Raw genomic sequence first — 24,583 nt, forward strand, 5'->3', positions numbered from 1 at the left:
TGAAGCTTCTTCGTTCACAGAGTCACGCGCTAACCAACTGAGCTAGCCTATAGGGGGCGGAAGGTGTTGTGCTAGTTATGTTCTGTTACCTTCAAGTAATTTTATACGTTTTCTATAGTATCGTTTTTACCGCACAAAATAACCTTGCTCTAACAAAGAATATTTACTTGTATCCACTAGGTGACTCACACCAAACTCCGTGTAAAAGTCAGCCCCGATAGCTCAATTGGTTAGCGCGTCACTTCTGGAACGAAGAAGCTTCAAGATCAAGCGGCGCTGGTTCGACTCTCGGGGTGTGCGCTTGAGCAACGCACGTTAAGGACTGCTCTCCATTCAGCGGCATCTAATGGATGGAATAGTTCCCCGGCAAGAAGACTTCAACAATCGGAAACTTCACTCTGTCAATCTCGGTGACCGGGCCTGCGTCAGTTATTCAAAGCCTCTACAAGTATGCGAAACTGCCAGGATTAAGCTCTGCAAGAAGCTTTCCCAGTCCGAGGATAAAAATTCAATCAATCAATCAATCAATTAGTATTCTCCAGCTGTTGTTCGTTTGCAAGTTAACTTCTCGACGTAACCGATTCCTTAATTTTTTTATTATTATTGCAAGCTTGAAAAATTTCACTGTTTTTACTTTACATTACAGTAGGCTACGCTACATATAATCGCTGAAATAGCCTACTTGTAGTTTCCAGCAGAGTGAAGTCATTGAAAATGCAATAAACATAGGCTACAACTAGTGAAACATGCAATAGGAAAATGATAGATTTTCACCTACTGTTTAAGAAAAAATTATGTTTACTATTCTTAGTTATAACATAGCTACACCACAACCACAAGCATATGTAACAGTCGCTTTATTTTTATGTGTTGTCCTCCACTGAAGCATATATTCTCTACCAATTTTTTTTTGTATTCTAGCATTTCTAGCCAGTAACCTACCTTCATTTGCGCCCAAGTAGTAAGTTTTGTTCTGTCAACATTAATTCAATAATATCCATATTCGAAAGTGTCCAATCTCACAGAATTTAGCTTTATTAAATAGATGTACTTTTATTAAACTAAAAAGTGGTACATTTTTTATATCAAGCTATAGCCTACATTGTAAGTGACATTACAAAATCAAAGTGTAGGGCCGCGTGGTTGTTTTATTGAGAAACAATTGTTAAAATTTAAATGTTCAAACACGAAATTACGAATATGGGACATGAATTGCATATTTTGATCGCAATGTCTAAACCAAGATTTTTTCCAAGTAGTTTATTTATTGCTGTGAAACTCATTAGAAAGTTTTCTTGGACGTCACTTGCTGCACGACATCATTTGGTCAGGCTACGATCCATTTTATTTGTGTTGATTTCTCACGCGATTTTCTTCTAACCTGTTATTTGAACTATAGTTTTCAGTGCTCTTGATAAACATTTCCAACATTTCATGTTCCAGAACGCAATAAAAACACTTTCCCAAATTCAAATAAAAAGAATACCAACGCCCTAGCTCAGTTCCTATCGTGATCATTGAAGCCTGAAATTTCAAACAAGTGCTTATGACATTGGTGGATTGTTGCCCTGTCAAGCAAAACAGTTCCACTGAGATTGATTTGCAAATTAAATTTTGGGAAAACATAAAAGAAACCTGACTTTGTATTTCCAAATCACTTGTTACTTTTCAAGTGTTGCCTTGTGCCTTTTCAAGTAAATAATCTTTTCCATTCATGCTCAATAGCAGCACACCGGTTCCGGCTCTATTCATGTTTAACTGGTTTATTGAGGTAAGTTTAGACATATTCATATATGAAAACGGGCTTGTTTAGCTTTCAAAGAACATGAAAATCTTTCAATTGTGACTGGATTTTGCTGACATTTTTGGCATTTAAAATGGCTGAGTATGACTTGAGGAATCTTCAAAAAAGAACAAAGTAGCTACTTATGTTTTTTTTAACATTTCACAGGAACAAAATGCAATAGTGATATTGGTACGTTTTGCTTTGAGTTTTAATTCTACAGTAAAAGGAAACTTAAAATGCCACATAGGTTAACTATCATATTTGAGAGTACGTTTTCTACAAAAATGTGTACAAAGTAAAAAGCTTGCAGTAAGTTATACAACAAAATGTATCCGCTGTTTATTTGATGTGGAAAAACTGTAGTTTACCATTGTACATCTCCAGACGTTTAAGAAACAGTTCCAAACGTTTAAAAATGTAAAATAGATGCAGTTTTAAGACAAAAATAACAGTTTCGTCACAGCAACAGATAGTACGCTCAAATCAACAAGACGAAAATATATTGCAACGGCTAATCTTAAGAAAACTCGTTTTGTAAAGTCTCAGAAAGACATTGTTATGAAATGCTAATACTCAGCAATAAAACCTAAGTTAAAGAGCTACTTAAGTCCACAATACTACATTGAGAAAAAAATTGAAGTTTTTTCAAATTTGTTACATCCTCTATTTCTATGCAATACCAGCGTGTGTTGTAGCAAAATTAAGTTGTTTCTTAAATGAAATTTTAGGCGGGGCAGGCATTGAACATAATTTTGTATAGGTCTACATGTTTTTGGTGATAACTCAATTTCCACAAAATGTGACTTAAGTAGTTTTTAAAATCAGGTCTTCAATTATGAAAGCTTGTCTTTAAAAAATTAGTTCAACGTTTACTCCATAAAAAATTGACGTGGTAAAGCGTTGCCCAGCTTACATAATCGGTCCTTTTTACACGAATTTAACGTCTTTAGACGTTAGATACAGGTAAAAAGCATAAGTTGTGTTACTTGGGAGATTATTACAAAAATCTATGAAAATGTTTACTAATTCTACAGCCATACAGCTGTAACGTCATGACATCAAGCAAAGTATAAATCAGAATCATTAAGCCTCAATAGTGAAAGCTTGGCATGTTAACACAAGATACCAGTCAACAATTTAGCACCTTTTTACATTGATTCAACGTCCGTAAACGTTGACTCGATGTAAAAAAGTCTGATTCTCTGGCTGGGATGTAAGGTTTTAAATGCATAGTCTAACTATGACTAAACTTTGGTGGAAGTTGATGTAAATTTAACGTCAAAAACGCAAAGTCCATTTCGCATGAAAAGGTATGAGATTAAACAGTAAACTTTGCTAAGAAAACAAAAATATAAAATCAACAAACTAAGGCAGCCTTTCCGGCATTGAGCATTGCCGTCGTCAAGAAATCGAAGTTGAATAAATTCATAAATTTTGTTCTGTCTATTGAAGTTACGTAAGAGGACATACATTCAACAAAATGTAGATTGTGTCAACTACAATCGAACCTACTTGAAATGAATATGTTTACACAACGCAGGCTAAACTAGCAGAGGAAGACAAAGAAAACAAGTTTTTACTTCTGAATTTAGAAGGACGTCAAAATGGCTTTACTTGTACAAACTTTACAAATGAAAAAAGATCAAATTGATCTTTTCTTTTCAAAGTGTGGAAAAACAAATAAGATTTTTTTTCAATATTTATACAGTACGACCAGACTTGGCATCAAACACGTTTCATTTTAGTATGCAAAATACTTTATTGACCAAAAAAATCTTCAGCAAATACAAAAAGCACTGGAACCGTGGATAGAATGAAAGAGAAAAGTTGAACGCTACTTTTGAACCTTACCCAAGTTCTAAACAGGGACCACTTGGTTAAATGGAACAAGTTGTGTAGCAGTGAGAAAAGGGTGAAACTTTGCTGGTAAGTTTGCCTTGCTGGAAGCCAACAAATTGGCTTGAGCTTGTACCAACTGAAGTTGTATCAGCTGATGGTAAGCAAAGGAATCAGGAGTTGTCAGCTTGTAGCCTGTCAAGCTAGGATGATTGAGAAAATGTGTGCTTGTTTTGGGTGGGGTAAGAATGGCTGGTGCTATGTTATTGTGAGAAGAGTATTGACCATAAAAGGGAGCGTATACTGACGGCCAAGGAATATAAGGAGGAGAGCACTTTTTGTCTTTTCTTGAAAGAATGCTGTCAATGGAAAAAGAAACAGGAGATCCAGAGGACTCCGAGTCACTTCTCATATCTTCACTAGATGAGGAATGAGAAGAAAGCACGGTTGGTGTTGGAGAAGAGGAAGAGACAAGACACGATCTTTGAACGTGAGGCAACTTTCTGGCCAACCGCTTTCTTCTTCTTCTGAAAACACCATCTGCGAAAGTGTACTCACTGTTTGGGTTAATGGTCCAGTAGTTATCCTTTCCCCAAGGTCTTGTTGGATCGCGCAGAATCTTTTGAAAGCATTCGTTTAGCGAAAGATTATGCCTGACAGAATTTCGCCATCCAGTGTAAGAACCACGGAAAAAAGGGAACCTCTTCATCAAGTAATTGTTGATTTCTGCCAAAGTTAGTTTTCCTGAAAGCAAAGTATAGCACCAGTTATAGTAGGCTATAACAGACTAAACGTTATACACAACTAGGTCTCTTGGCAGATCTTTCAAAACAGAAGAACGTTTTTCAAAATACTTTAAGAAAATGTTTTCCAATATAAGTGAAAATTTTTAATTTTACATTCCTTGATAGTGCATTGAATTATAGTAGTTCTTTCATAGCCCATTACAAATAGGCTACTGAGATATCGCACACTATAACTTTATAATCGGTTTAATTTAGTTTTAACTGAATTGATTGGTGGTACAAAATTGAGTAAAGCGAGACGAAAGTTGTTCGTTGCTCCAAACCAGTAGCGAATCCAAAGGGGGAGGGGCACTTGGTCTCCTTACCTTCCACCGAAAAAAAAAACAAGAAAAATGCATGCGATTTATCTCTGTTTTGCAACATTTTCATGATCGCTTCGCTCGCTTAATCATATTATATTGACCTATTCAGTGGCATAGGAAACGTGTGCTTTCAGAAGTGTAAACAAAGGGAGAGAGTTTTGTGCCCTTCAAAAATTGAGAAAATAATTGCAACATTCCAAAGCAAAACACATTGTTCACCCAACTAATCAATAAGTTGATTAACCTGTTACCACGATTAACTACGAAAGACATTTTTTGACTTAAAGAAAGCCTGCTGCTTGCCTACCACTCAGCAAAATACGAATTTACCAAAATGTTATTGCGATAATAGTTAGGCTACGTAGACCGCAACTGTGAAAAAGGTAATTTTATGTTATACTTGACTGTTGATGGATTGGATGACTCAATTAGGCCTAAATATCTCCAACCTTCTAGTTACTTTGGTATTAGATCTAAAAAAACGCATCAAGAGTTTCTAAGGCTTCGCTCAAAGTTTAATTTAAGTTTAAAATCATTTTGTGGTGGTGACGACAGAAAGATTCTAATAGTTAAATTTTTGACAAGTTTTGCACATGGTCTAGCTTTTCTAGAGAACAGTGGATAGCCCACAATTGAATTGAAATGAGACTTTGGACACAAGGTAGGCTAAATCTGTCTACCTGCGCATTTGAAATATTTAGGAAAGCTGGAATCGTCTATATTGGATATTTTTACAATGATTTCGCAATACGAGTACAAAATTTAGTCTGTGCTTTTCATGATTTTGCAGAAGTAAAATTTTGCGAATCCGTTCTGGATATTATCACATATTCCCCTGCAATGCACACGTAATACTTTACCTCGTCCAACGATTGACATTGGAAAGGCTTAAGTAATTGTTAGCTTGGTATAGTTAAATGAGCAATGATTAATATCGGAATATTGCATTTTTTTGGTTTTTGAGGACACATAGCCAAATTTATGGCTTCAAACTCGCTGATGATTCAAAACACGATTTCCTGATTAGGTTAATAGTGACGTCGTTCAGGGGCAAAGCAAAAAAGAAAATTTTGGAAAAAAGAAAAAATGAATAATTTTCTCGTTTTTGTTTGTTTTTTGTGACGTGGGCATGTGACTAAGTGACCACCCCCTTTAAGTCCGCTACTGTTGCCAAGGTAACAAAGTACTACAACAAGATGTTGCTATAAGAACTTATCATAAGAACTATCATTGCTATAAGAACAAAGTTGAGCACTCATTAAGATATTTGTTGCTGCTGAGCACCAAATAGTCAAGCAAACTCTATTATACTATTCATTGTAATGTTACCGGGAGATTTTGTCTTGTGTAAGTGTTCACTGTTTTTACACTTGTTAATAGTTATAACTGGAGATCAATAAACTGACGTAAGCTTAAGTGGCATTTTAATCATTAATCTTATTAAAAATGATTACCAGCTTTAAATAACAGCTGCTGCGGGTGTAAGTTTTATTATTAACCTACGATATAACAGGTTTAAATGTTTCTGTTAAAACAAATAAAACAATGAGAATGCGCTGTGAGTTGTGACAGTGATAAATTAGGGCAAAAGTCACTCCTATGTGAATGTTAAAGTACTTTTCAAGGGCTATCAAATTTCTATGTCCGTAACGTTAACTTTGGAAAAATATTTATTTATTTCAGACCATCCGATCCACTATGCTTGTTCGCTATAGTATTATTATCATTATTTATTTGCATCAGATAAGTTTGCCCATATTCAAACTAAAGAAAAAACACAAAAATATAAGACACATGGCACAACAACAGCACAAAAGTAGCCAGAAAACAATATTAAACGCAGCACACGTAGGTTTATCTTATCACTATTGAAGCCCATTGAGCTCCGACTTAAAGGGACCTCTAAAGCAGGGATACCCATCCATTTTTCAAAATGTTTCAACAAAATGAAAAGCAATAACTCCAATCTAAAGTCTTCAAAATGCAAATAGTTTTTTTTTTTTCATTTTTTAGAAACTTATTTTGCTATGTAAGTTTAAATCTCTAATGTGTGAATTTCTTGTTAATGTATTCAGAACATTTTGATCAGTATGTTCAAGCATTTTATCACTGAAATAAACCTTGCTTTTTTAACAAATTTTGTTTCTTTATATCAGAAAATCGGCATAAGCAGAGAAAAAAAACGTTGTTATAAGAGCTTTCAAAGTAACGTACAAGCAAGTTTTGGGTAGTTCGCAAAAACGTTGACAGCTAAAATGTAGAGCTGTTAGGTTTAGCTAAGGGAGTTTAGATCATGGGGATGCGAAACTACCTCTGTTGTTGGTATATCCGCCACACTAGAAGGGTACAGTTTTTTTTTCTGATTTTTAAAGCAATGCACTTTTTATGGGACATAAGAATAGTAAAGTTGGTCAGTAATTTAAGTTTTTTGTTGAAAGTAAGCTAACAGCAAGGCGTAAAAAAGTGGCAATTGACCCTTCTAATGTTGTCGGAAGAGCAGAGTGGAGCTGCGAGTCTCGTAATGTAATGTTCCTAATTTAGCCACAAAAACGTAGAGTTAAACTCACCGGTAGAAGAGTCTCGAATGGCCATGGCTATCAAGGCGATGTAAGAAAATGGCGGCTTTGGTCTTCGTTGATAAACTTTGCTATTTTGTCCAAGTGCTTGCTTGTCTTGTTCTGGGTCGGATTTCTAGGCAAAAAAAGTAAATGATGTCTAATAGAATTTCAAGCTTTTTCTCAGCAAAAGATACTGCGAAACGGTTGATTTTCAATATTAACTGAAGTAATACAGAGTAGCCTATAAAAGGTATTTTATTCATCAGTATGCAAAAAATATTGAGCTGTTCTAAAACGGTGCATTTTTGCACATCCATATCGAACAAGCTTACTAGCTCGAAAGTTTATTACATTTGTATTTCAAGTATTTAGCCTACGGAAAGCAAAATAACCTTTGAATTTAGAAGAAAGTGAAATGTTCTTCAGGGCATTATGATTTTTTTGACAGCAAAAGTAATTTTAACTCAAATATCAGATAGGCTACTAAAACAGGAGTTAACACAAACAAGAATTTTATTTTCCTGTTTCCACCGGGAATGACAGAATTAAACACAAGTTTTGACTCAAAACAAAAACGGCTTTAAAGCCAATAAATTGAAGCGAATACATTCAATGTTTTCCATTTGACATCTCTTTCATCATAAAAACTCATAGCATGACAAATGCATTACATCAAACGGATAAAAACTAGAAAATTGAAAACAATACATAATTTTTTCAAGCGGTTCACAGGACCCTACACATATGGTTGCAACACCCGCACTTGCGGGTCCTATGAACCACTTTGGAGAACGTTACGTTATTTGCTCTAGGAACTTCCGCATAAGCCGGAACATGCTAAAAATTCGTTTAAGCATGGAGATTGTAGGTAGATGAATACACGGAAACTTTGAGACAAATCTTAAACACCAAACAAAAAATATGTGATTTTTTTTTTAAATTTGGCTCGTAGGTCCCATTCTTTCCCTACTGATAAAGTCATATTACAGACGCAACACAACGGACAGCTGGAAGCAGCAACAGACTATAGGCAACGTCACCCAATCATCTGTTGCTGTTTTGGCATCTAAGAAAACAAATCAGTCAATTTTTACATCGATTTCACGTCTGCAGACGTGAAATCGACGTCAAAAATGACTGATTTGTCGGCTGAGATGTTAATAACTATCTTTCTTGCCACGTGCTATCGAGCTATGTCGAACCAACGCTCTTTCGAGCGTCTCAGCCGTTCGATCACTCAAACGATAATTTATCACCAGAGTCAGAGACATCTTTAGTTTTAAGTACTCCAAGTAGTGTTTTGATGAAAGTGTTATTTTTACCTTGGGTCTGTCTCCAAATATATTTTATGTTTAGTAACTATGTTTCCACTGGCGTTAACTTACGAAGATAGATATAATATATGTACAACCAAAAAGTATCGCTCTGAGTTTATTCAGCAAACTGTATAATTTTAACTTACATTTTCTGTAATATCATAGTACAGTAGTGGTAGAGATTCCAAGCCGTTTAAAAGTTTTAAATTGGACTTACTTTCAGTAGGTTCAGAGATGCATTGGTTTCAGTCGTTGCCATAACGACGTCGTCATCATCAGTTACGTTGATAATCTCGTCATCTACGTCATTGTCGCTTTCTGCCGTGCTACCACAGCGAAGTGGACACGCACTGTCGTCATGTTTGGATGACGTCAAAAGCCCAAAGGAATAAATCTCGTGGAGTTTATTTTCGGTTGTCATATTTTTCAAATGACGAAGAGCGTCGTTGGCTGTTGGAGCCATGAGAAGATACTCTTCAGGTCAAATACACCGCAAGTCGAAACTCATAAACAGTTTTGAGGGTACGGTTTTGACTTTACTCACACTTTAAAATTCCTTACGATCTACAGTATATTATTCAGTCGAACAAAATTCTGATTCAAATTTTGTACTCTTGGCTTTGCTAAGCAAATCACACAATGACTACAATTTATTTTCACAAATCAACTTCATACGTTTCTGCTCTTTCTTGTTTTGTTTCTTTCTTTCTCTCACACCACACCCTTATCGATAGCGACATTCTGTGTTTTCAACAACCTTGAATGGGTTGCTGGTTTTAGCTATAGCACCTCCAACAGAAAAAGCACTTTATTAAAAAGAATTCACATTGAAGTAACGTTACGATTGTTGGTTTAGCATTAGCACACAGTCATCTAGTCTACAAGCTACAGCGTACATTACAGTTTCATGCTTATGCACACGTTCACATTTGTAAAGCACACACCTAAAGCATTGAAATAAGAAAAGAGTTTATTATTTGCTTTTTTTTGCTGCTTTTTGTATATCCTGGCAGTCAACATATAACCATGGTCCGTTTTGTGTTTAGATTGGCTTATAAAAGCTTATTCCGAAATCATCTCGTTTATGTAAAGTTATTTTAACCAACGGGACCATCTTTGAGAAGGCTCCGACAAGAGAATCGAAGAAAATAAACTTCCAAACGTTCTAAATAAACAAAGTCATTAACTCATCTTGTGTTTATACAATAAGTCAGAAGACACAACAGAATACTTCCTATGTGAATCGTTATGATTTTAAAATAGACTGATATGGACTCTTAATTGAAAGAATTTTTCACCTAAGAAATTATTTTTCTCGATATCTCTTTGCATATTGCTTTCTTTTTCAAATCTAAAAGGAACATTGGATTCTTTATGCTACAGAATAGTGATTGAAAAAATAAACAAAACAAAAAGACACTTGTGCAAGATGAAGATATGTGTTGTTGGCCTAATCAGAGTCTGAGCACTTTTAAAAGCATCCATTTTGTGAAGCGTGCTGCATCAGTGTAAAATATGTGAACAATTCAAACCAAAAAAAAGACTTATTCAGTTTTTATATCCTGGAGAGAGAAGTTGTTAAAACACCCTGCTTACAAGAAATCGTTGAATCAATATCATTTGCCAATAGCCAATAAACAAAATTCGAAACAGACAATTGGGGTGGACAAAAAACTCCAACTTGAGTTTGAAATAAAACAAACATAAAATAAAACTGAAACAAGAAGACAATCGCTTTATTAAGATAATTCCTGAACTCAACATTACGCGCAGCCTATCATGCAATAATATTTATGTATTTTAGATTTTTTCTGTCATGTAATCTTTTGTTTTATTACATTTTCTTTTTAATAAATTAAAGGCATCTTGAAAGTGGCTATCTCATCAAGAGGCTCAAAAATCAATAAACTTTACAACAGAAAAACGTTTAAAGAAGATTCAAGAACATTTTTGCTTTCAAAATGAGTTAATTCTGTCTTTATCCAACGTCAAATTCAGTTGAAATTATATTAGTGTGACGTCATTCTTTCAAAGCTAATAAACACTACCTATCAAAACTCGTAATCTTTTCATTTGAAGTCTGTCGAAACTTCTCCCTATTGTTGCTCCTTGAAGAGGAGCAAGCTCTTTCTCTCTTTCACTTGATCAAGTGGGTTGAGTGAAATCTGTTGAAAACTATTTCAATGAGGCCAGGGTCTTACAAAGCCTATGCGTTTAAAAGGCTTTCTTTCTTGACTAGAGAATGTCTTTCTGCCACAAAAGAAGTTGCATTTCTGAAAATTGACGTCACCATTCATGCCATACCCGCAAACTATCACAGTAGAATGTATCCAGTTAAGAAGTTAAACTTTAAAATGATAAAAACGTTAATACAAAAAGATGATTAAAATAATAACAAAATTCTCATTGCGACAACACACATGACATACAGCATACTGCGAATCTTATATATGTAGGCTCACACAACAAGGAACAAGTAGTCATCACATCAGCTGCTCTCAATCACTTTAGCACGTTAATTTTCATGGTGTCACAGCTGCGTGCTCTGTAGCGGTGTCGAACTGAGGTCCTTCCGAGCGTCGTACTGGTGCTTTCACCACTCGGCCAAGTAACTGACAGTAATATATTCTATTGTGAAGTTAATATTGCCTTAAATTTATTTTTTTCTGTATGAGCTTCTTTGAACTAGCAGCTTGAAAGAGCAATAACTTATTGCACGAAAGAACAACTTCTCATATCAAATAAAAAGAACTAGCATCGAGTATGGTATTGAATGCAATATAATTATTGTTTCATCGAGCTTATGGCTTCGCAGACCCCCAGACAACCACCTTTTCTGGTTTCGATCTTTACTGGATATGGTACAGATCTGATCTTTACCGGATTTGGACCAGATAAAGTGGCTGTCTGTGCTATTTCTTGTGATTTGTGAGTCACAAAGTGTAGGGTCTAACCTTTTGGGCTGTTGAGGATTTGTCATCAATGACGATTAATGTTCTAACAGTACTTGTACTCAAGGTCGTTGGGAGAGTAATTCGCGATTGATAGGCCTACCAATGCGATCTTCCAGCCTCAAATCAACACACTTCTAAGGCACTACATTCAAAGAATACGTAGCGTTCTTTTCAAGTTTTCGGGCCCCCTGTAAAGGTTGCGGGCCCCTAAATTCATCCCTCGTCCTGGTCCAAAAGAACTTCTTGAAGCCCATTTTCAACGCTATTGCTTGTACTTCAGTCACTTGTCGTAGTATGTGTAAGCTTAAACTAGCCAATCACAACGTGTTTCAGAAACATAGACACAATTTTAATGCAGCGATAAGACAAATTGGATCAGTTTGTTTGTATCTCGCTAAATTACATTTAACAAAGTTTATACAATAAGGTTAAGATCAATGTAAAGAAAGATAAATTTCTTTTTAAATCATAAAATTATCCTATTTATTCGAAACTGGGTGATGGGAAACTTAAATATATTGGTTTGGCATAAAATATAGGAGTAAATTTTCACTCCCAAAACGCACAAATGCCCCTTCTGCTTTTCTATTGCCAAAAACCAGAATAAAAGTAAATGTTGTCATTTCGATGCTACAAGCTCGAAGCTCGTCTCTCTCTGAACCTATGTATGAAATACTTTTCAAAACTTAAAAAATATCATATTATGAAACATTTCGTTTAGGCATACAGCTTGGCCAAGATATGTATACGAAGACAGTTCAAAATGTTCCAAATCAGTGAATTTAAAATGGAATAGAAAGAATTGACGTTTTGTCGCCAGCTACTGGCGAGTGTGTTTTGCCAAGATACAGTCATGAACTCTCAGTGGGCTCAGAGTCGACGCGTGGATATGCAACCGACGCATTTATGATGTGTAAATTGTGCGATTGCAGCACGATTAAGTGGGCAAGCGAAAGAGTTATATTACACTTGCTACTGATTTCAGGTTTACTGCAGTCAATGTGTCATATCGGAACCTCTCAACTAAAACTGGTGCAAGACTTTGACATTTTTGACTACTTCGTTGCGATTTCAAGCGCAGAAAAACTTTGTCCTAAAATCTAGGTCTTTTACAACGTGCTCTGAATGTGCATACTGCTGGTGTATACGATTGATTGATTATATTGTATTTTCTACAGTCGCAAATGTACATGGTGGTAAGTACTCCTCTCAATGTTTGTAAGCTTATAAATTGAAATGTAACAAAATAGTCAGCGTGCATTTACTGCGCTCTCCTGCAAACCGACAACCCAACAAAAACGTTAATTTAATTTTATTCACTACTTAAAAATGGATAGGTTCCGCTACGGTTTTACAGTAGTGTAGCCTATAGCTTTGTACGGTAAGTTACAAACAGAGACGGATTCATGTAGTCATGGCAAGACATCATTGTGATGCAAATTTAAGAAGAAATTTTTGCACAAGAGACCTGGTTGACAACAGTGAGAACTGAGCAACTGAAACTCTACCCGCGTTTAGAACCGTTTAGGAAACATATTGCAGCGGCGAGTTACCTTACGCCCTCGTCTGTTTTAATCAAACGGTAAGCCTAAAGATTGGCAGCTAATTTTTGTAGGCTACCATCATGTCATAAGACTGAAACGCCGGTAAGGCTCTAATAGCTATACGACTACTAAGGAGGCTTTTGAAAAGATAATTGAAAGTCAGTTTGCATTAAAAAAATGGTATAATAAGTTCATATAGTCAGGTTTAGGTAATGACGTTGAAATGCTGTTTACAGTAGTTTATCTCTACTCGCAAACTACCAATGCCATGAGTGCCTAATAAAAGGTTTAAAAGCACAGTAGATGCTATTAGATATTTTCTGTGAATTATATTATCCAGTGAATGGAAGGCTGCCTTGAAATGCGTTGCTCAAGCGCATACCACTAGAGTTGAACCAGCGTCGCTTCATCTTGAAATTCTTTTGTTCATTATATTACAGTATAAAATTCAACAAAATAATAAGAGTTGAACAAGTTGTTTTTGTTTGTGTAATCAACATGCTAAAAAGTGTCGGACTAAGCAATTTTATGTCATTGTCTTTCTGGACGTATTTATTTGTTAATATTGTTTTATCAACAACAAAAATCTTGCAGGTTTTTTGCAATTCCCGTATTTAATCGATTTTCAAAGTAGTTTATTCCAGAAAAAATAAACATTCATCCCACCAAACTTTTTCAATCAAAATTTCCTTTCTGCATTTTCAGGAAATTATGTTATGCATGCTTTCATTAAAGTCTTGCGTTTCAAGAAGCCGAGTGTAGCTGTTTTTTGTAAAACGTTTTTTTTTTTGTTCTTTAATCACGTAACAAATTACTTTGTATAGCCTATACCTTACATTTTTGTAAACCGTTTGGCAATAGTTAAACTGCGTGCGTAAATGAAGAATTCAAAAACGACTCTCAGCGGATGAAACAACTGGCAAGTAACAACAACTAGGCCTACCAAGGAAAAAAATTGTCGCCCTTGATGATTGGGCCTCTTCATCCAGCAATATTTATTTTTGCAATACAGTAGAGTAGCTTAAAGGGAGAGTTGAAGTTGAAGGTCACCACCCCTTTGCCCCATGTGGCATGTGTGATGACCTCCTCATTGATTTAATAAATGTGACGTCACAAAAGGAACTAAAAATACTCCTTGGGTAGACCATGCCAATGCTTCATACCACGGGTCTCAAACTTAAATCGCTCTGAAAACTAAATGAATATTTGTGAATTAACCCACGGCCGTAATACCTTTTTGCATTGCGAAAAGTTAAGCCTGTTTTCCTGGCCCGTTTCGCCATTCTAAATTTTGCGGATGGATATTATAGTCTACAAATTTTCGATCCACACTCTCTTTCCACAAGCACCTCGACTTCACAGGCTGACCCCTGCACCCTAAGCTGGTAGACCTTCCCTAGGGTACATCGCCACCACAAAATCACACCGCTCCCAGCCGTGGCGGGTGTAGCAGTCCGATTCTTTGAAGTCTCTGACCTTGCTGTGTTCATTATGCTCTTCTCATCGTGTCAATTCTTTTGTAGCCGTGAGTTGTCGCTGCTGGTAAAACAGTTCATCACCATTGAATAAACAGAATGACACGGTTAAGGACGCAATAAAAGAGGTAATAAGAACGCACCAAGAATGTAAGGTCGCAAAAAAAAGAATGATAGTAAAAACAAAAGATAAAGAAACACCGTAAAAAAAATGCAAACGAAACGACTTGGACCTGGAGAGCAAAAATCTTGCAACCGACTCTCAAAAAACGTGGAAAAAACAAAACCTTGAAGAATTAAATGCCACAAATAAGCTACCAAGGTTGCTATTGCAATAATGGCACAAGAAGTGAATAGGCAATGTGATTGTGATGCAACAATATGAGTTTTTGGACGTTATAAAATGGTGCGACAATTCAATTCAATTCAATTTATTTTTCTTTGTCGAAATGCAAAAGAAATGATATTGTGAAAAAGAAATACAGTAACAAAACCAACAAAAGGAACAATAAGCTAGCTTAAAAGTTGTGTGAAGTTTAATGGACATTTTCAAATTTTTTGAACAATGTTAGAGTGAACGTTATCTTATATTAAGTGCATAGTAAATAAGAGTGAATTTTAATTGTTAATTATTTGAAACTTTAAAAATGCATCGCGGGCCGCACCAATGGATCCTCGCCGTCCACGCGTTTGAGACCCTTGCTTCAGACTATAGTAGTTTAACGCTTCGAATCTGTTGCGTACTTGATTGACATTCTTCGGCTATGATAGCGATAGTTTATAATTGGTCTGTTCAAAAATAAATGAAGCTTTGTTATTATCACAGCAGTTTGTATTTACACTTATCCCGCATTTTGCGCTTTTCAAACGAAAAGGTATAAATCCCATGAATTTATTTATAATTTAAACGCTTAAATATGCAGTAAAACGGTTAGCATGTGGGACAGAAATGTGTTGAAGTGTGAAGGCATGTATTATTTAACGTACACTTATGCTAAGTCAAACCAAACGCGGTTATCATAGATGCTTCTCTTTGTACAACCATTAGTAGGCTGTACTGTATAACGGAAGTGAGATTTGACAGAAGCGAATACAACACATACCGTATCCGCTTGTTTGCTCGATAATTCAACAAGAACGTAAGCCTTATGTGGCTTATGTAGACAGCTATTGATATTAGAACCAATTGGTTATTTTGTGATTTATTTAATGAGTGAGAATCATGTGCAAGAATGCAGGCTTCTTTAATTGTAGAGACACGCCCTAATAGCCTGCAATTCAGCATTTGTATAAATTATGGTACAAGTAGCCTATGTTACAATATATTCATCATGTTTTTTTACGTACTTGTAAATTGTAATGCTTTCAAACGTTTCTATTGTTTTATTGAATTTTTAAGCTTGAGTATCACCCATGCTTTCAATTGAGAGTGCTCAAAACAAAGATATTATTATATTTAATTTTACTTGGAAATTTTTATCTTGATAGGTTTGAAATTAAGTTTCTTAAAAAAAATTGTTTCGAACCGTTCATTATAATGTATAAAGCAAAAGTTTGTTTTACCGAAATAAAATTTGTTTGAAATACTCCTATAAAATCAAGGCTCTCATATTTTTTGACAACATTATACATTCATTCTTAGCCTATTAAGATGGATTCCATCCACCTAACAAAACTGCATTTGGTTGCTGAAGTGGCAGAGACGAAAGCACTTTTTAAAAACTGTTGAAGTTATTGGATTATTACATAATTCTCACAACTGGTTTATTAAATTGACCACAGCATCAACAACTAGTCTATTATAAATTTGATGTAGGCTATTGCTTCAAATAGCTTCTCTTTCAAAAATTTTGAGCAGTGTTTTGTTTTGACAAAATTATTGTTCTTCAGATCAAACAATAATAAAGACTTTTAAATTAAATGACATTTTGCTTTATTCGAGGCACAACAACTAGCGGAAGCAATAACACCAAATTTATAAAAAAAAAAAGAAGAAACGCAGACGATTTTAGCTGATGAGTTTGTACTCATCACAAGTGTGTGCCGCTAGAAGATTGCAAGTGTGCCGCAAAAATCTAGTGATTTTAATCTTGCAACCTTAGCGCAACTGACTATATTTTATATATATCGATGTACATTTTAAACTTTTGGGTTTTGCCATCTTTTCCTTTTGTTGGTGTCAAATTCGTATGTTTACTTTGCCGTTTTGTACATGTTTGCGCCAGCAGCAAAAAATAAATTGAATTAAATTGATTCCAAGCTCAGAAATAAGATTGTGCACAACAGCAGGCAAACTTTTAACTTTGTGGTAAAGTGAAAGATTTTACTGATATACTTTGATTCCTAAGTAGCGTATAGTTTGCTCAACGTAGCAGCTACAGTTAAAAAGTTAGTAAAAAAAATGTTTCGAAAACAACATTGAGGTAGTAAATCTATGTGCCGCAGTAGATTTCGAATTTTTTTGATGTGCCTTAGCCCAAAATACAGGTAGTTTGAAAACCCTTGCCTAAGTACAACAGTATTTTATGAAAAACGGTTCGAAACGAAACGCAACTTTTGTCTAAGAACTTAAATCGAAACGAAAAGTTTACTAACTCTCAGTCTACAAACTATTATAGTTGCGGCATAGCAAACACAATGCAAAGTGAAGTTCCCAAAAGCCATAAAGGTCCAAGATGGAGACCTTAGAAAGAAGCATTAACTTTGTATTTTTACACGTAATGTCATAGCCATCTCATTAGGGCTTTTTTATCTCTGCCTGTTGAAAAACTTCTTCCCCTATTGGTGAACTTCAAGCTCAACTGTCACGAATAGGCTAATTGCGTAAACAGGAAAGCGAGTATAAGGCAAAAACATGAAGTGACTAAACTGGCTACGGAAGTTGCACCGCCACTAAGTAAAATTTCATCAGTGTTGCCGAAAGGGGAAATTCGTTCTCAATTTTGGAAAAAATTGTGGTCAGTGAGATTAAAATATTTGAATTGAAGAAATGAAGAAGTTTCTGGAGTAAAGATCAGAGTTAGAAGCTTGGTTGAAACCTGGTTACACCGGTGTTCGAGAAGACAAACCCCCTTTTTTTTTTAAAGATATCGATATTTTTAAAGATATCGTAGAAATTAAAGAAAAGATACCATCAAAACAAGTTAAAAAGCGTTTTTTATTTTATTTTTTAGAGACACTCTTTAATGAAAAAATGTTGGTGAATTGATATGGCAACTGAAGAATTTTTGAACGGGTTGAAGGGAATTCATTTTACGTCGTCTGGCAACACTACACAGTATTACGTCAGTGGCATGTATCACAGTCGGGTAAAGTGCAAGTCCTTCCCTTGTAGCCTGATTTGTGGCCAAAGCAGTTCATTAATAAGTGCAGGGTTTTGACAAGGCTGATTTGATGTAATCAGTCAATCTTACTAACAGTATTTAGTCCTTTAAGTTATTTTGGCAGCCGATTGTAGCATCGAATAGACAGCGATAGACACGTGTTTCGCCCATGAGGCTGGGCTCATCAGTATCGCACCGTATTCTTGCCACTTTGGCAAGTGGCAAGAATACGGTGCGATACTGATGAGCCCAGCCTCATGGGCGAAACACGTGTCTATCGCTGTCTATTCGATGCTACAATCGGCTGCCAAAATAACTTAAACGTTTAATTGGAGGTCTCAATGGCTAGCGTGGAAGCTACACCGTTCTGGTTAGCGAAGCGTTACTGCAGCTCGCTGTGCTAGTGAGTAATCAGCCTTGTGCTGATAGCCGGGAAGAACGCCTTTCTTCACAGTATTTAGTCCAATAGAGCTGCAAGTTATTTTGATTCGATAGCCCGTCCTCTTGGATTAGCTATGAAGCGGAAGAACAAAATGACACTATGAAGCTGCCAAACATTGCAGTCAGGTTACTCTGTTTTCAGTTTATGCACAGTTTTGGGCCCAGTTTATCTTATAAATTATAACAATTATGTAAAGTTTCTAAACTGGTGAGATGTTGAAACATTATGGTAAGATTGATTTTCTCAAATAAGTGGACATTTTTGCCCAAATTTGTGACGTTTTTTTCAGCGGGGGAGCGACCGCCCCCTTGCCCCCCATCTTATACGGCTATGGGTTCAACATAGAACATACAAACTGAGTGTTTGTAAAAAGCAACACTTCAATTCTAAAGCACATGCAGCCTACTGCATGCCACAGAAAAAGAATACAAAGTTCAAGATAAGCAAAAGGAGGATTGTATCAAAAAAAGTTAGGAAACACAGTCTTACGCAGGTCTTTTTTTCTGGAGTGAGTGTTTCAACATTTGGGCCTCTACGTCCTTTTCTTGAATTGTTTTGCTTGAGTTTTTGTGAAAATAAGTTTTAAGTTTGGCAAGACTCCGTCAAACCACAAGTTGAACGATGTTGTGCAGGTTAGTGAGGCTAATGTCAATCAGCTTTTACCGAATAAAGCTTTTTACTTCGTCATAGCACATGACTAGGGAACTGTATTGCGAAAGCTAGTGCAATTCGCCATTACCACAGCAAACTCGCAGCATCAGACTAAAACAGTTGAGAAGGAGAGATCTTCCTAGCGTCAGCACTGCCTGACTACTCACTATAGAACAGCGAGCATTGCGTTTCGTTAACCATACTGGTACAGCCTCCGCACTAGCCATCAAAACTTTTCCAAAAAACGTGTGTTTCTCGGCAGTCGAGTGTAGCAAGAACTCAGCGATAGACACGTGTTTCGCCCATGAGGCTGGGCTCATCAGTACCGCACCACTAGTTCTTGCCACATAGTTCTCAACCGCTGCTTTAGTCGAAACAATATTGCATTGGCGAGTTGAATAAAAGTATCTTTGTTTGAATTATCTTTATTCAAATTTTCACATTTTGAGATAAATTTTGCCCACAACCTTCAAATCAACTTTAAAGGTACTGAAGAGCTGAAGAAACAGCTTGCAACTCTTTCATGTAAGCCCACGGCTCTCACAAGATAGTTTCGCATGTAGCACCTTTGGAAATCGAGGCCTTAGCTTGATCACCAACACTGCAATTCAACGCATTATTTTATTAGTCGTTGCCTATCAACCTTTCTTACCAATAGAATTGACTATTAATAAAGTTACTCGGTTAAAGTTAACACAAAGTAGGCAACTACTACTTGCATTTTAAATCAGATTTATTTAGTATTTGATTGCACTTACCGTAGGCCTATTGCCTACTTTGTATATTCTGCTAATCAAATCATTATAGCATTATTGTGTAGTTTCCATATCAAAAAAGCGATTTGTTATATCTCCTGATGTGTACATTGAATATGAATGTGGAGCTATGCCGAAATAAACTTGATTGATTGATTGATAGCCTATCTTATAACTTATCACATTTCTTTTGCAGCAGCTGTATTGTTTAACGCAAGTAGGGGTCTTTAATAGCATGCATAGGAAATATTTCTTGTGATCATCAGGCTATTAATTGCAACGTGCGTCATACAGAGGCTGTGCTGCTAACTTAAATTTCTTGGAAACGCCAGCAATTTTGCGCAAGTCAACTCCGAAGGCTGAACTACAATTACGACCTCCAACGGTTCGGACCTGAATTTTAGAAGGAAGGATAACAATCATTACGCATAAAGATGGGGATGGATTGCTGCATGTCGAATGAAGAAAAGATGCAAAGAAGAGTAAACAGAGAGATTGAACGAAACATTCGAGAGAAGGCGAAAGAAACGAAACGAGAAATGAAACTGTTGTTGTTAGGTGAGTGGAGTGATTTATTTTCCTATTTTTCAAAAAAGTGAAGATTGGTTTGCATGGCTTGACTAACATATAAAAAAAACATCAGCGTTGTTTATTTCAACTGCTCAATTAGCTCATTTGCTGTCAATAGCGTAGTATGTAAGTCTATTGCGCTATTGATGTAACGAAATAGTGAAGTTATGGCAGAGGCAGATTCAGGGGACGATTGTGGCGAGCGCCCCCTTAAAACACAGAAAAGTAACTGTATTCACGGTGTTTTTGCAAGTCTAGATTAATGCAGAACCTACACACCATAGCGTTTTGTTGAAATTGCCAGCGACCCTTCTCTAAAACTAGTTGGATCTGCCCCTTAGTTATGGTGTGTAAAAGCCTAAATTGAATACACTGAAAAGGTGGAGGAATATTTTACACTACTTTATAAAAGTTAAAAAAGCCTTATTATAGAGTATACAGTAGTTACAAGCAAGTGCTTTTTCGACTAAAACTTTCTTATGAAGAATAGGCATACTGTCTATAAATAGCTTTCATGACACGTCTTAAATGCAATCAAAGTTTCTTCCTTTTCTTTGCAATGAAATCTTGCAACGGGCATCTTTGCTGCATGACGTCTTGTGGGTTGTGAAGCAGACAAGACAATCCGCCATTTTTACATTGATTCAACGTCTGCAGAAGTTGAATCTATAAAAAATGACGGTTTTTGCTGTATGAGAAATGTTTACTACAGAACAGTTGATGGCTAGCAAGCAAAATGAGTCCTTTTTACATTGCTTTAACGTGTTACTGTTTAGTCAATATAAGAAGACAGATTTCACTAGCTAGAATTGTATAGTAAATCAGTGGCAAACAGACAGCAAAATCCGTCATTTTAACATTGATTTCACGTCAGCAGACGTTAAATCAATGTATAAACGACAAATTTTGCTATCTGGCAATCCGATGTTGGCCTAATTTTACTTGGCAAGCGTTGTTTCCAACGTAATTGGAGCAAAATCATAACGTTGACTTTCAAATATGATTCATACGCTCAAAGGTGGAGATATGATGGATTGGTGGATGGCTTGCATTTGATCACGATTACGTAGTGTGACTAATACCTTTACCATCTTGTGTGATACTGTCGATGTATTTTTATTTTTTTTAAATATGCCAAAATAACGTAGGTAACCTTGATACAGGCCTATGAAACACGGAGTGGCCCGTTTCGGTGAGTCCGATTCGGTGAGTCCGATCCCTTAAAGGGGGATTTTTTAAATTTTGTTTTTAAATTATTGGGTACCGTAGCCTAATTATCATTGCCGTTTTAGGGTTTGGGGTTAGGGGTTTGGGTTAAGGGTTAGAGGTTAGGAACTCACCGAATCGGACTCACCGAATCGGACTCACCGAATAGTAGCAGACCCTTTGATATCAGATGAGTAAAAACTGGCAAAGATTTATCCAACTACGTGCTGAAGAAAATTAGGATGAAAAAAATAAGGTGCAGTATGCTTCCAATCTTTGTGGATTAGGCTTACGAGGTGTAGGCTACAGTTTTGATTTGTGTAACCTACATCTGCAACTCTAATAGCCTGTGAGCTGCTTATTGTGGCTAAGTCTAATCCAAGAGACCTTAATAAATAAGAAAAAGTAAGGTGGAAGAACAGCAATAAAAATTAGACTACAACGCATCAATCAATTATCTAAAAAATCTAATTACTTGCAGTTTCTTGCGTTCTGGCTCATATTCCAACAGATTATAACAGATAATTATAATTTTAAACCAAATGAATATTTCGACTTGGCAACAATAGCTGCTAACTTTGATATTAGTAGGGCCTATCTTTGTTTTATTTTTAAACGTTAGACGACATTACATGTTCTGAATGACCACCCCTTTGGTAGGTTTTTAAAAAGAGGCGAGTTTAACTTTTTGTAAAGGTTAAGTGTTAAGTACGGTAATTATTTTGTATTCACATTAGTTGTTCTGGCGCAATACGAACACAATTAGGTAATATAAAAGTCTTTAACCGTTAGGATTTAAGCCTCATGTGATTTTGCCTCTCCTTTGCCTTGCCGTTTCATTCTTATGCGTTTCTTTTTTCGATTTTTGATCAGATCAGATCTGTTGTTTCAATTTATGAAGAACATCAGTCAGTTGGTTCCTTGAAAAGGGCTAACATGAGTATGGCCGAAAACGTTTGTAATTTTTAGTTTATTTTTATGTTATTGTGTTAAATGCCGTCTGGTTGTTAGGGTTTATTTGTCTATGGTTTAAAAAAATCACCTCTCTACCAAAATTGTATTATAAAAGTCTTTTTTGCAGAAATGCGATAGTATTTTCTGCCTCCCCATATAGCATACACGTTTCTAGCATTCGTCATCACGTACAAAAAGGTTTGAAATCATCAGTAGCAGCCTAACATGACGTACACCGGTGCGATACTACATGAGGTCATCATCTGGTTGAAAAAAAAAATAGAGAACAGTTGTTATGATAGAAGACAGGAAATCATCATTGATAGGCTTTAGTTTTGATTGTGTAGCTGGCATGATCATTCTCCGTGTAAAAAAACATTTAAAGTCAGACAAATATAGTTCAAAATAATTTATTAGTTTCGTTTTGCTTTCGCTCTTCAGTGGGCTACCACAGGTTAAAAAAGGTGATGATGACATACTGAAGTCTAAATTAAATTTGTTACACGACTCTGCAAAGTTAGTTTGCAATTATGCAGTAATCCTCATACGCCGTCTAGCGAACAGAAACTTTCAAAGGAATATATGAGTTAAATGGCAAAACTCGACACTTACCACACTACATTTTCGAAACAGATGATGTCGTAACAGCAGGCAGGAATTTTACAGGTTCAATTTAACTTTCAAAGGAATATATGAGTTAAATGGCAAAACTCGACACTTACCACACTACATTTTCAAAACAGATGATGTCGTAACAGCAGGCAGGAATTTTACAGGTTCAATTTAGAAATTTAAAGATTTTAAAAACCCATAAATTATTCACAGCATAGACAAACAAATATAGGCTACGGAAAAAACGACCAAAACTACCTCGTTTTCGCAATGGAATTGATTGACCCGCGCGTGGTCTTACAGTAGTTGTTACTCCGGGAGGGTAGCCTATATGTCTTTATGAATATAAACCCAGTAAAAAGCATCTGTAGGGCTAAAATATGCTGTTAATTACAGTACCTTGGTGTAGTAATCAACTGACAGTGCTTAACGTCAAAATGTAGGTCTTACAACGGTTGGAGCTCTAATCGATCATTTGTGTAGTGGATAAGAAAAACTATCAAAATCACGATGTTCTTTTGATCAAAATTTAGATTAAAAATACCAAAACTTGAACTAATTTCTACAAATCAAGTTCAAAATCCATATGACTTATGCAAATTTACAAAAACTGTTCTATTTTACTGAAATCAAAATAAGTTGTTCCGAATAAGAAATTAGTTGGCTAAGCATTTCAGTATCGTAAAGTGTTTAAAAAAGGCTTCATTTGCTGTAACTGCATAGTTTAAAAATTAGCTTGATAGCTTCCAAATTACGTACAAAGATTTCAGTTGAACATTTTAGTATGGTTATTACAGCTAAAAAGTAATGTAGCCTGCTTTTAAATCAAAGAGTTATGATTTTATCAAGAACTTATAATTTAAATCAGGGGTTACCAAACTACGGCCCGCGGGCCAGAACCGGCGGGCCGTAGTTATGTAATCGTAATATGTATTATGTAATCGTAATATGTAAGTAATCGTAATCGTAATATGTAATCGTAATGTAGTAATCGTAATATGTAATCGTAGTATGTAATCTTTTTTCAAGAGCACGATGCCCTGTAGTGTATCACAGGTCACAGCAGGGAATAACTTTTCCAGCAACCTTTCGATTTTCATCCCAACTTTGCTATTCCACGGCTGACTTTGTTATTTATTGTGCTCAATTCACGTCAATGGAGATTCTAAATAGTTGTATATCTTTTTTCAATTTGCATCCGGCCCGCAGCTGTTAATCTCGCAGCAATCCAGCCCTCAGAGAAAAAAGTTTGGTGACCCCTGATTTAAAGCATCAGTTGTTCTGTTTAACAAGTATGACCTATGCAACAGCTAAATTGTGCTGTAGCGTTCGAAATGTTGCAAAAGACAGCGTTGGTTGGTTTTGAATGTTTATCCTCGGACTGACAAGGCCTTGATAGGTTATTCCTGGTAGTTTCGCATGCTTGTAGTGGCTCGTGACGAAGGGCTGGTTACCGAGATTGACAGAGTGAATTGTTGAAGTGTTGTTGCCGG

General features: G+C 36.0%; 2 protein-coding genes across 2 annotated transcripts in view; one reads left to right on the top strand and one right to left on the bottom strand.

Annotated features, from left to right (window-relative positions):
* Positions 1–1,747: 1,747 nt before the first annotated feature.
* LOC145772092 (uncharacterized) lies at positions 1,748–9,207 on the bottom strand. The gene is made up of 3 exons (XM_082583917.1): positions 8,822–9,207; positions 7,298–7,421; positions 1,748–4,366 (listed from the first exon to the last, which is right to left on the bottom strand). Exons 1-3 carry the CDS (start codon positions 9,065–9,067, stop codon positions 3,645–3,647), a joined length of 1,092 nt encoding a protein of 363 aa, XP_082440043.1. The 5' UTR covers positions 9,068–9,207; the 3' UTR covers positions 1,748–3,644.
* Positions 9,208–20,171: 10,964 nt separating this feature from the next.
* Positions 20,172–24,583, top strand: part of LOC145772305 (guanine nucleotide-binding protein G(q) subunit alpha-like) — a 53,853-nt gene continuing 49,441 nt past the window's right edge. The window contains exon 1 of the mRNA XM_082584176.1: positions 20,172–20,306. Within this exon, the coding sequence (XP_082440302.1) occupies positions 20,183–20,306 (124 nt within the window). The 5' untranslated portion in view covers positions 20,172–20,182. The remainder of the gene's footprint in view (positions 20,307–24,583) is intronic.

This window comes from Aplidium turbinatum, chromosome 6 (assembly GCF_918807975.1).
Source record: "Aplidium turbinatum chromosome 6, kaAplTurb1.1, whole genome shotgun sequence".
Taxonomy (NCBI): Eukaryota; Metazoa; Chordata; class Ascidiacea; order Aplousobranchia; family Polyclinidae; genus Aplidium; species Aplidium turbinatum.

What these genes read in the sequence shown, in the direction of transcription:
- LOC145772092 (XM_082583917.1), bottom strand. Translation starts at nt 9,067, where the DNA reads ATGGCTCCAACAGCCAACGACGCTCTTCGTCATTTGAAAAATATGACA. An exon ending in CATCTCTGAACCTACTGAAA is followed by an intron (nt 7,422 to 8,821) that starts GTAAGTCCAATT and finishes TTTTTTGCCTAG; the next exon opens with AAATCCGACCCAGAACAAGA. An exon ending in CATTCGAGACTCTTCTACCG is followed by an intron (nt 4,367 to 7,297) that starts GTGAGTTTAACT and finishes CTTTGCTTTCAG; the next exon opens with GAAAACTAACTTTGGCAGAA.